Consider the following 13451-nt stretch of genomic DNA (forward strand, 5'->3'; position numbering starts at 1 on the left):
GGGCACCCTGTGCGGAGGGGAGTGGGTAGGTCCGAAGGCCTCCTCGTAGGACTGCTCCTGGGCACGGCCAAGGGTGCCATCAGCCGGTCCAGGCAGCGGGCGGTCGAGGGGGTCGTTCAACCTGACTGCCTGCCTCTTTTCCGCTCTTACATCCGGTCCAGGGTGTCCTTGGAGATGGAGCACGCGGTGTCCACCGGTACGCTCGCGGCCTTCCGCGAGAGGTGGGCACCGGAGGGACTGGAGTGCATCATCACGCCCGGCAACCAAATTTTAATTTGATTTTACGTTTTAAAGTTTAATTTGTTTTAATTGCCGGTGCTTTTAGTGTCCCCCTCCCCTTTTATAGGGGGCACTGGAAAAATTTGATTTTAGCGCCCCCAAAAAAAAAAAAAAGGGCCTTGAAAATGTCTGCTGTGTCACCCAAGTCGGGTGGCATGGTTTTAATGTTTATGTTTTTGCAGGTAAACTCAAAAGAGTTTCATGCACAAGGACCCCCAGGTCCCTCTGCACCTCAGCATGTTGTAATTTCTCCCCATTCAAATAATATTCCCTTTTACTGTTTTTTTTCCCCCAAGGTGTATGACCTCACGCTTTCCGACATAGTATTCCATCTGCCAAACCTTAGCCCATTCGCTTAACCTATCTAAATCTCTTTGCAGCCTCTCTGTGTCCTCTACACAACCCGCTTTCCCACGAACCCAAGAATTGCCAACCCGAGAATGAATCATTTATCCCTACTTTCTGTTTTCTGTTTGTTAACCAATCCTCTATCCATGCTAATATATTACCCTCATCCCCGCAGGAGCTTGCACAGCTCCATCAGGATATTCTTCCTGAATTGGAGCCTTCGCAGACATTGCTCGTCGGTTAGCTCCATGAATGAAAACTGATGTTGGTACACCCTGGCACAGTAGGGGAGTCAGCAGCCAAGTGGACAGAGGCTATCCCTGGTCCCCAAGCAGCCATCCACAATCCTGGTTTGGGCCTCGAGAAGATGGTGGGCACACTGCTCTGGCACAGGATGAAGGCATCGTGGCTGCTGCCTGGATACCGGGCATCGACTGCCATGATCCTGTGCTGGTGGTCACACACCAGCTGGACATTCAGGGAGTGGAATTCCTTTCTGTTCATAAACATGTCAGCATGGGTTTGTGGTGCCCTCAGTCTGATGTGTGTGCAGTCGATGGTCCCTTGCATTCTGGGGAACCCCGCAATCTGGACAAAATCCAACCTGCTGCTCCATCTGCTTCTCCTTGGTCATCAGGAACAAAATGTATTGCACTCTTCTCCTGTACAGAGCATCTATCACTTGTTGGTTGGAGCGATGGGCGGAGAACTGTGAGATATTAGAAATGTCTGCAGTTGCAGACTGGAAAGAGCCAATTGCCTTGAAGTTTAGTGCAATGGTGACTTTTGTTTCAATGCGAAGAGCTGTCCTCAGCCTTGTCTGAGGCTGCAGATCTGGCCGCAGGAGCTTGCACAGCTCCATCAGGATGTCCTTCCTGAATTGGAGCCTTTGCAGACATTGCTCGTCGGTTAGTTCCATGAATGAAAACTGATGTCGGTACACCCTGGCACAGTAGGGCCTCCTTCCTGCACGTCTGTGCTGGGCCTCTCCGATGACAGCTGGCTGACTGCATGCTCTCTCATCGTCTTCATGGTCCTCAGCTTCTGCAGGCTGAAGCTGGCAAGCATCTGGCTTCTCACCCACTATCTGGTGCAGAGGGTCAGGTGTTCCTCTGCTAACATTGAGCCCATTGCATCTGCAGGCTTAACCCTCACTATGAGGCCTCTGTGGAGTACAGAATGAGGCCCCCAGGCCACTAGTAATCACAGCGAGTGATAAACTTTTCAAAAGTCCGAAAAAGTTCTTAAATCCGCAAAAGTTTGTTGAACTGCCAACAACTTTTTTTTATAAGACCGCAAAATTTAAGTCAACAAAAATCCCAATTCCACCAACACTCCTTTCTCCTCCGCTGGCGGTCTTGAGCAGCCCGGCACAGTACTCAGACACAAAAAGCTATCGGGAACACTGATAGGAAGCAGATAGGTTTTTTTATGCTGAATATAGGTTCCAGGGCGGAGCGGCAGCGGTGCGCACTCTGAGTGGGTCATTATGGCTGCATACACACTACCGCGGCGGAAGTGTGCACCGCTCCAAAAATTAAATTTCGCTGGTGGCCACCTTTGGACCAGAAGTCAGTGGCCAGGATACAGGGGCTATCTTCCCTGCTCTTCTATCGAAATAGTGTCATGGGACCTTTTACAGCCACCTGAAAGCAAAACAGGCCTCGGTTTAATATCTCAACTGTAAGAGGGTATCTCCGACAGTGCAGCATTGCACTGGAATGTCAGCCTAGATTTATGTGCTCAAGTTCCTAGAGTGGGACTTGAACCAGCAACCTTCTGACTCAGTGACGAGTGTGCTATCCACTGAGCCACAGCTAACACTTGTACAACCGAAAGTGAAACAAAATGTAAGGTTTCTTTTTGGACAATATATCATGAAATAAAAGCAGAAAATACTGGAAATCTCAGCAGGTCAGGCAGCATCTGTGGAGAAAAAATCAGAGTTAATGTTTCAGGTCGATGGCCCTTCATCAGAACTGGCGAATGTTCGAAAGAACAGATTCTTAAGGAGCACTGAAAGGGGAAGGGGAAGAAAGAACAAAAGGGAAGGTCTGTAATAGGGTAGAAGGCAGAAGAGATTAGAGAGACAAAAGGGATGATGAGCCGAATTGAAATAGTAATGGCAGGAGTTAGAAAAAGATTAGTCGAGATAGGGTGTGAATGGCGGAATAATAGCCAACTGCCATTGGAGACAAAGAGAAAAAAACCCCATAAGATTATGGATTGGGGGGGTGTGGGAGCGAGTCAAAAATGGGCAGAGGTTATGCTCTGAAATTTTTGAACTCGATGTTGAGTCCAGAAGGCTGTAAAGTGCCTAAACAAAAGATGAGGTGCTGTTCCTCGAGCTTGCATTGAGCATCATTGGAACAGTGCGAGAGGCCAAGGACGGAGATGTTGGAGTGGGAGTGGAGCGGGGAATTAACATGACTTGCAATCGGAAGTAATTACCATGAGTGACATTTTATATGTATCTACTTTAATATGGAAATACAAAGTTTTTATCTCAAGGGGGCTGGAATATAAAGGGGAGGAGATTATGCTTCAGTTATAGAGAGCCTTGATCACACCCCATCTGCAGTACTGTATTCAATTTCGGGCACCGCAACATAGTAAGGATATATTGGCCTTGAAAGGGGTGCAGCGCAAATTCATCAGAATGATACAGGTGCTTAAAGTCTTAAATTATGAGGACAAGTTGTATAAACTTGGCTTGTATTCCTTTGGATTAAGAAGGATGAGGAGTGATCTAATTGAGGTATTTAAAATTGCAAAAGGAATGAAATTTTCCTTACTTGGGCTGCTCAGGTGTGGGCGGTCGCCATGGCGGGTCATGACCCCATTGCTGCTTCCATCCTGATCCAGAAAACAACTTTACGTTAATGGGGCCTATTAAGCCAGCCCTGTGCATTATCCAGCCTTATTAAATACTACGGAAATGATGACCTCAGCTGGGATATTTAAAAGAGCCATGACCACATTGCATTTTAAGGTTCAACTAAGATAATGCAGTCAGTGCACTACAGCATTTGAGTGCTGCAAACAATTTGTAAATGACAGCAGAGGCAGAGGGCTACACCTCAGGTTCTCTGATGACTCCCTCCAGAGAGAGTCAGAGCATACGGAGATCCTCTTCCCTTCAAATTGGGCAAAAGAGACCTCCCCAGGAGACCAAAAGAGCCTGGTTGGGGATTGCAGAGGAGGTGAATAGTAGTGATGTCAGTAGGACCTGGGTGCAGTGCCGGAAATGTTTCAATTATCTCATTAGATCAGAAAAGCTGAGTACAAAGCCACACTCAACTTCATCCTGCTGTGCTTCTCATCACATCCCCATCACTCTGCCTTCCCAATCCTACTTCTGCACATCCTTACTCACACCAACCTACCTTGCACGTCCACCCATCCCTCTCTATCTACATTATCATATTCCCATTTCACTAGCCATCCCTCACACTCATCCTCGTGCAATCATACCAACAAACACACAAGGAGGCTACTTGGCTTTGGCACCCCACTCCATTATAGTCTCCCTCTAAAGATCTAATCCATCCATTCCTTACACTCATTCCATCACTCTCACTTGACCTTTTATTTCCCTCCTTGCAGGAAAAGAGAGCCCAAAATAAGAGGGAGGGGGAGAACCGGCTGTGGCCCTCCATCATTTGCAAACCTTACAATAACAGAGGAGGCTGCTTTAGAAATATCGAGTGGCCAAGTAGCTGGAGGTGGGAGACGAAGAAAGGGTGACATCTCAGCAACCTGGTGACAGAATTACATATCATACAGCCACATCAGTCACTCATATCAGCCACTGAATGTTCATCATGTGCATAAAGGTACCTGTACCCATTCTTCATCTGGCATATCTAACTCATCTGTTTACTCTCCCACAGGACCATCAAAAGCTCTCCCCCCCCCCCTGCCACCCGCCAACCCCCGTACTGTTCAGGAGCAAGAGGAAGACAACTCCTCAGAGGAGCCTCCAGCCTCAGAAGGCGCATTGTCACCAAACATAAGCACACCCAGCAGCAGCGCAGATATGCACACTTCGGTGGGTTCCACGCGACATAGAGTAGAGCTTGTCACCTGGTGTGTCACAAATCACAAGTGAGCAAGAGGAGATGGTGGAGACAGTGGCAGCAGTGGAGATGCCTCGTTGGCGGGCGCAAGACGCTCCCCGCTCTGCTCAGCTGCATGCAGACGCTGAGCCTGGGGGGCCATCCAGAAAGAGGGCGATCCTGGAGGTGCAGGAAGAAGTGCTGGGGGTTCTGACAGGTTTTGCGAGTGCGATGTCTGCAAATGTTCAGAGAATGGAGGAGTCCATCGCTAACATGAGCACCACCATGTCACAGGTGATGACTGTAGGCTCTTCCATGGATAGAATGGTCACCTGTATGGAACAGCTAATGCACCATTCACAGGAGCACATGGCCCCTATGGAGAATAGATGGCAGAGACTCATAGACTTCCTCTCCAGGAGGGATGTTAGTGTAAACATGGGTCCTCATGGCCTCACTGATGTTCAGCAAGGTGCTCTCCAGCTCCGTGCTAACAGGGAAGTGCTGCTGGCCCATGATGGTGAGAGGGAGCATCCAAGTGTGGACTCCTCTCAAAGCATTCACACTTCTCCCCCATTGCCTCCCCCTCAGTCAGATGCATCCTCGGACAGTGAAGGCTGAGTCTGCACCTGCACAGTTGCAGGAGGAGCAGACTTTGGCAGGGCACTCACAGGCCCAGAGGACGTTCACCAAAAGTGTCTAAGCAGTCGCAGCAGGGATGTGAGCAGGCTGCCTCTACCTCTGCTGAAGCCACAGGGGTAGCATCTCGTAGAAGCAAGCGGAAGAGAAAGATGACACACAAGAAGATTCACAAGGGTAGCCACTTGGCTATTTTATTCACTGTTTATGTAAAGTTTCCGTTAATGTACTGCCAAACAAAAAGGGGAAGAAATTTGGGGCAATAACTTTCAAAAGTTGAAATAATTAGCACCAGGCACTAGTGTTTTATAACTTTAAAAAAAATCTATATTTGCATTCCAGGGAGGAAATGGAGTGCTAAATCAAGCGCTCCACTTCCTTTCTGGAGCACAAGGGACAGTAGGCAGGGTGTGCAGCGCTGCACAATGGGACGTGCAACACTACCATGTTGGAAGGCTTCCTCCTTCCCTTAAAGGTAAGGGCCATCGCTACAGGCTCTGCAAAAGAAGAATTTACTTGCTCCCTGATGGTAGCCGCGATCCGGCTCGATCAGCCCAATGCACTGCAGCAGAGTGCCGGGCTGATCGATCGCCGGCAAAAAAAACATTGAAAAAAATTCTGAGAGAATTTAATTTTTTTTAATTAACTTACCTCGGCCACCACCCGGCCTCCTGATGAGTGCCTCCTGCAGTTGCTGGTGGTTTTGCCTGGTGATGCTGCAGGGGACGGAACTGACGTTCGGATCTCGGGGGCTACCAAGGTGATGCGCACGGCGATGACATCACGATCTCCGGGCGAAGGAGATCGGGGCGCAATGCCATCTCCGCCGCTGCAGACTTCCTGCCTAATATGGCGGGAGTCGATCATCTCGCTGCACCTGGTCGGTAAGTGCTTAGCGCCCCGTTATCAATGCCTGGGGGTGATAACGGAAGGTGCTAAAAAGATCAATTTCAAGGCCGTAATCTCTATTTTCACTACTTTCTGCTCTTGGACAGATTTGCGTGCACCTTTGGAAGTGGCTTAGTCAGCTGGAGTGAAGAGTGAGACATAACGGTACCTCCAGCAATGGGGGTAACTGTGAAAGGAATGGCTAGTTCATTGTAGGGATGTTTTATGGCTTTAGCGTGGGGTGGTGCCAACCTGGCAAATCATGTGGTAGCCACATGGGTGTACTGCGTAACGTTCTGTAAATCTGGCCATGATGAGGCCATCCTGGCCAGCAATGTGCTCAGGTGCTTGTGGGATCTGGCCCGCAGGTTCCTCCAGCTCTTATTCCTCCTCCTCGTCTTCCAGTTGTTGCTCCTCCTCCTCTGAAGAGGCTGTGCACTCAGTGCCTTGCTCCTCATGCAGCGCTAATACTTTCTGCTGCACTGTGTTGTGCAGGGAGCAGCAGACCATGACAATTCTCGAGATCCTGGATGGTGCATACTGAAGGGCTCCTCCAGATCTGTCAAGGCATCTGAAGTGCCTTTTGAGCATGTCTATTGTCTGCTCTATGACTCATCTGGTGGAAATGTGGCTTTCATTATATCTCTCCTCGGCCTCAGTGCTTGGCCTCCTCCAAGGGTGTCATGAGCCACATCTTCAGTGGATTGCCCTCATCTCCAAGCAGCCAGCCAGAAAGTCTGTTTGGAGAAGTGAAGAGCCAAGGGAAGGCGAACTAGCGCAGGATATTTCAGATGCCAGGGAATTTAGCGCAAATATGCGCGATGATCTTCCTATGTTTGCAGATAAACTGCACATTGAGGGAATGGAAGCCCTTGCAGTTGACAAAGACTCCTGGCTTATGATTTGGTGCCTTGATTGCCACAGGTGTGCAGTCAATGAAGCCCCGCATCTGTGGGAAGCCAGCCAGAGTGGCAAAGCTAAGCGCCCGCTCAATAATACTGACGTCATCAGTGGTAAAGTTGATATAATTGGCTGCCTTCTCAATCAGGGCATCAGTAACCTGTGTGATGCATCTGTGGGCATCTGACTGTGAGATGCCGCAAATGTCTGCTGCAGATCGCTGGAATGAGCCTAAGGCAAAGAAGTTGAAAGTGCTGGTGACTTTGACAGCCACTGCTAAGGTGTGTCCACCTGGTCCTCTGGGCTGCAGGTCTTGCTCAAGCAATGTGCAAATGCCTGTGATGACCTGGCACGATAGCCTGAACCTCCTATAGCCGTGGTGCACAGTCATGTTGAGGAAGCTCATCCTCTGCTTGTTTACCATGTTGGGGGTATCGCCCCTGACACGGTGCAGCCCTGCACTGATGCCCTCTGTCCTCTGCAGCATAAGGTGGTTGAGGGAAAGGTTGGTGGTCGTGTTGTTGGTGTGCCTGATGCTGCTGTTATTGGGGCTCATAGTGGTCCAATTCTGAGGACCAGGTGAGACAGTATAAATGGCACCCATGCTGATGAAATAGGTGGCAGACAAAGTAGAGATGAGAGAAGCAATCTGTCAATGGTGAGGGAGGTTCTTCCAATGAGGTGACACTGGATGGAAACTTTGCTGCAAAGACTTGCAGCCTGTAGCGTTAAATTTGCCTGAGGGAAGTGATCAGCTGTGAGGTGGAGCTTTTATAGTACATTTCCTGCCGTTAACTAATCAGCTGGAGAATGGCCACTGAACTCCGTCCTCTGGTTGACAGACCTGGTTCCCGAACAGCATGTTTCCTACAGGCATCCACGTAAATTTGAAAGGTAAGGGAATAAAGGCACCCAAGGATCTAACAATACCTCTTAATGATTTGAATTAGTTCGCCTGCCTCTGCCGTTCGGGTCACTGCCACGCTGGCAGATGCGCCCAAGGGAATGGTGCGTGGGAACGGGCTGACGGCTGGTTCCCAACCCGCTCCGACTGGTTTCAAATTTCTCACCCAATCCGTCTTCGATCGTTCCTGCACAGACCCCAGAGAATTCCAGCGAGAGAAACTATTTCCTCTGGTGGGGGATTCCAGAACAAAGAGGCACCATCTTAAAGTTACAGCTCGGCCATTCAGAAATCAGAAAGCACTTCTCTGACACAAAAGGAAGTGGAAATCTCTTCCCCAAAAGACTGTGGTGCTAGGTGAATTGAATTTTTCAAGATTACGATTGATAGATTTAGGTTAAGTCAGGGTATCAAGGGATATGGTGCAAAGGCGGATACATGAAGGTGAAGTACTGATCAACCATGACCTGATTGAATGGTGGAAGTGGCTCGAGAGGGTGAATGGCCTACTCCTGTACCTAAGCTCCCAAAGTGAGGAATGTGTCAGGATGTTGTCTGAAATTGGTAGTTTTAGAGCTTGTTAATAAAAAGGGAAAATAGTTGGGTACTATACCGCAGTCATTTTTTTTGACTCAATCAGATTTATAACTTGGTTACAGAGCTTCCCTGTGAAGATTTGCGTTTATTCACTAAGAAAGAGACCACTCTGGATGGCACTAAACACTGGAAAGAACTGTATGCATTTTTTGGGAGTAAAGTGCACTGCAAAATTTCTATTCTAAAAAAGGGCGGTATGAAGTAATTAGATCCAAACTGTTATTTCTCTTTATTGGTCCACAGTTTGAAACCAGCTCAGACAGATGGGAGACAATCTAGTTTCTCAGATGGCTGTTTTGCGTCCTGATGAAATGAGTTGCAGTATTGGATAGGTGCCCAAAGTACAAATCTCTACTCAAATTTGGTACAATTATTTCTAATTATGGCAACATATCTAGTGATTATAAGGGTAGGCATTTTTGGAAAATGGGAAAAAAAGCATTAGGCACATTTTCACAGAAGTGAAGGAAAAACTGAGAGCTTTTCTAGGATCAATTACTCCTAATCAGGTGCAAATCAAATCAACATTTGGTTCCTCTGTACTGTCATTTCTCACCTTGCTAAGCATAATGCACAAATAATAAAAATATGCTTGTTTCCATTCTCAGGGTGCGGGAGTCACTGACAAGGCTGGCATTTATGGCCCATCCCTATTTTCAGCAGTTTGACTCAATTGAGGGACTTGCTAAGCCACTTCAGGCAACCGTTAAGAATCAACCACATTAAAAAATAAGTTTCTAATTATATATATTTTCTTCTATTTGTACTTAGGACATCCTGTAAATCACAGAATTATTAACACATTCAACTGTGTAACAGCCATCACTTACAAAGCCTTGGACAAGGGCATCAAAGGGTTAAAAAGTTAGTGCACAAATGTAAAGCTGTCAGTATAATATAATTTAGTTTCCAAATAACAACTATCAGTTTTTGATAGTTAAGAGAACTTATAGTGACTCAAGCTTATTACAAATGTTTTTGAACAGTTACTTGTGACAAGCACCATTAAAATGTTGACATACAATCAATATTCAGCAATATGAAAATCGGTGAAACCTTTTATTCGACACCACCAGTTTTTCACCACTAGTTTACATCATTAAATGTTGCTAATTTGCAACAAATAAACGCTTAGAGATTTGGTTTAAGGCCTTGTAATTTCTCTTCCACTCTATCTGCAATGCATTTTCACCAAGACACTTTTTTTGCAATGTTGCTCAACAAAATTGGGCTGCTTTTATCATTTGGTGTTTGATTTGGTGCTAGAGTATTATTACAACATTTCAGCAACACATAATTTATATTTATTTGTAGTGTACTACATCGGTATATTAGAACAATTGCTTGATGAATCTTTTTTGCTACTAAAACATTAAGCTCCCCTTATTTTAAATCAAAGGGCCTGGGATGAGAGATCTAGGTAAGCCAAATTCCCCAGGCCTCATATTTTCCATTTATATTGAAATATAAATCTCATCATTACAGAGTCTTGTCTCATCAGAAAATATAGTCTTCTAAAATTGAAAATGGCATTGTAAATCCATTGTACCACTGAAATTACATTTCCAATTGCCATAAAATGTAATAATTATTTGTGATCCCACACCAACGTAGCTAAATACAATTCATTCTGCTACCACAGAAAATATCCTTTCTTGTGACTACAGCAGCAATTAATTTGCATTGTGTTATGTAGTGTGAGTATTCACATTCGCCCAAAGGATATAAATTGGTTCACAATCTGCTGACTGTCAATTTCTGGTTCATATTTTCATTATTCAGTCGTTAAATACATGTCTAAAACCTTTTTTTATATATATTGTATTCCAAATACAAGTACTTTCAAATGGCAATAAAACTGTATAAATTATATACCAAGTCATAGGTACAACCATGTAATTTTATACAAAGAAATTTGAATGATCAGAAAACATTCAGTTGACCACTTTGCATTTTGTGACAGATATTAATAATTATTAAATACACGAAAACCAACTAAACTATTTGACAATATATATTTAAACTATCAATGTTACCACTGAATGATATATATTTAGGAAAGAAAATCAACATTTAAACAAGATATCAATACACCAGTGTATTGGAACAAATAAAATTAGAGTAAAAAGTGCGATTTGTCCTCAAAGTTAGCACAATTCCCTCTGTGCCCCTTTCACTCAATGCTTGGCAGCTTTTTTCTAACAAAAAGTACTAAAATCTTGTGGGCACAATTTTTTCCCCCCAAAAAATTACATTTTCAATTTAAATTGCAGAAATAAAATAATATTTGATTTTTAGCAGGAGAACTGTGAACATATGTCATATATATATATATATATATATATATATAATTTTGACACAAGGAGAAACTGAAATTGCATGAAAGGTAACGAATAGCTTTCTTACATGCACTAATTAGATCAGTGTTATTACTGGACCATTAGATCATTGGATGGCTGAGAGAAGATTAGAGGCTTTTCGCAGATAATCTGAGACCAACACAATACTGGATGTTTGTATTTTATCACTGCCTTAATCTTTGGTGTCAATGGATTTATTGTCCTCAAGTACTTTGGCATCATCATCATCATAGGCAGTCTCTCGAAATCGAGGAAGACGTGCTTCCACTCTAAAAGAGAGTTCTCACGTGACTGAACAGTCCAATATGGGAATTACAGTCTCTGTCACAGGTGGGACAGACAGTCGTTGAAGGAAAGGGTGGGTGGGACGGACTGGTTTGCCGCACGCTCCTTCTGCTGCCTGCGCTTGTTTTCTGCATGCTCTTTGCATACATATAGTTGGCATCACAAATAGTTTATTAACCAAAGTATATTCAATTTACAATCCATATCTATCCATTTCAAAATAAAGTAATTTAGATCTTTATGCTTTATTACTTAAGTATTGAAGTAGATACCTACTACCAGTTACCAATTCTAATGAAACTGATGACATCTTCGAGTAAAAATATCTTATGAGCTTCAAGAACCTAATGATTTGATTTATTTTACATGAGTGACATGTAAGCAAAAGTGATCACCAGCATCCAACACTCTATGAAGGCTGAAATCAAGGATAGTTACATGTCTATAACATTTGATTTAAAAAGTGATCATTTAAGTTAATTGATAAAAAGCAGAATTTGGGGAGATTTAGGCTGAAAGAAGCATCAGAAATTCTGCCTGAAGAAAAACACTGTAGCTAGGTTCAAATCATAGATGTAAATAAATTCAGAATTTGTGTAGCTATGATAATGCAATACATATAAATTTCTCTTTTATCCAATGTGACACAAAAATCACCAGCAAGATAAAATTTCCATTGTTCATACAGTTCAAATATAGCCCATATGTCCTACTTGGCATTCCAAACAGGGAGTCTTAAAATACAAATGCTACAGCTTTATAAAATATGTGTATGTCTATTATATTTACTTATATTTAGTCATTTTTTTCCATTTTCAATATGGCAAAATGAATATTCGTCAATAACTATGGCTAATAAGATTAGTATTTTTTGTTAAAACAAATAGTTATTGATGCAGACCTTTACTCCATACCATAAAAAGGCATACTTTTTGAAGATGCAAACACCCCACCACTTCCAACTGCTGTGTTGGAATATAGCATTCTCAGTTTGTAGCATTTTGTTCACCATGGATACCATGGAGATTTTCTAGTCTTGCCAGCAGTTATCAAAGAAAAACAACGTAATTTGCAGGGATCAGTCCTGTTTTGCCTTCATACGTTCCCTGAAGCCAACCTGGTTCCACGGATGCATGTACTAGAGTAAACAGAATGAAAATGATTTAATCATCATTGCTGTTAAATCTATTAAGAGCTGAAGACAATTTAAGCTTACGGTCATTGCTTTTGAGTAACTGATATTCTAAGAAAGCAAAACATAGCATAAGATAGTTTAGATAAAGTCACAACACAGTGTATAAAGGAAAATTCAAATCTAAATAAAGTAAAAAAATGATTGGTATTCCCACAGTTAATAGAATTGGTCTCAAAAGCAGCTGTGAATGGATTAAAAAATGTGAGTAAACCAACATCTGGTGTTGAGGATCATTTATGGAGTACATTTACCCTGTCCTAATATTTACTGTAACTCACTCTTTCCCAGGACTGCAAAATTAGAACTCTACTTCCTTTAATCTTTCATTTCTCATACAATGTGCAGGCTTTTAAAATCCAAGCTTGGCTCACCTATTCAATATTATTAAAGAAGCCATCATTTGCTCTTTTCAAACTTGGTAACATCCTGCACTCTGGCGCCTTGGCCCTTGAATTTTTTTAAAAACTTCTCATTTTCAGTGGATTAATCATTTTGGTATGCGTTTAGAATTAGAATATTTCTGCTTTTATCTGATATCAATTAGAGTGACGGAGAGGTCACTGCAATTATTCTCAGTGGTCAGAGGAAAGGAGGGGAAAAAAATCAACCTAGGGGTCCAATCATGATCCAAATCTTGTGAATCCTGCTGGAAAGTGCCCACACATGAATCAATTAGACTTGGCTCTGATACTGCTATGGTTGAATAGCAACAGTCAATGTCAAAGCTTATATTAAAATGACCACTTGAGTGAAGTATGACGGTGCATTTGTGTCCTGGAACTATGTCTCAGCATGAGAGAAGGGAAGAACATTCCGCTTGTATAAACTTCAACATTAGAAATGCATAAATCTCAAAGCATTAAACTGCACTCATAAAATCAAGCAAAAGAAACCTCCTTTCATAACAGAAAAATAATGAGTCATGGATCAAATACAACATTAATAACATTTGGCTTTTTACCTTAGCTAGAAATTGTCAACTTTCAAAAATATATTTA

General features: G+C 43.5%; 1 protein-coding gene across 1 annotated transcript in view; it reads right to left on the reverse strand.

Moving 5' to 3' along the window:
- Positions 1-9621: 9621 nt before the first annotated feature.
- Positions 9622-13451, reverse strand: part of LOC139275038 (rho GTPase-activating protein 42-like) — a 608898-nt gene continuing 605068 nt past the window's right edge. Inside the window, exon 24 of the mRNA XM_070891940.1 lies at positions 9622-12396. Coding sequence (XP_070748041.1) covers positions 12308-12396 — 89 coding nt within the window. The 3' untranslated portion in view covers positions 9622-12307. The remainder of the gene's footprint in view (positions 12397-13451) is intronic.

The sequence above is a fragment of the Pristiophorus japonicus genome, chromosome 10 (genome assembly GCF_044704955.1).
Source record: "Pristiophorus japonicus isolate sPriJap1 chromosome 10, sPriJap1.hap1, whole genome shotgun sequence".
NCBI lineage: Eukaryota > Metazoa > Chordata > Chondrichthyes > Pristiophoridae > Pristiophorus > Pristiophorus japonicus.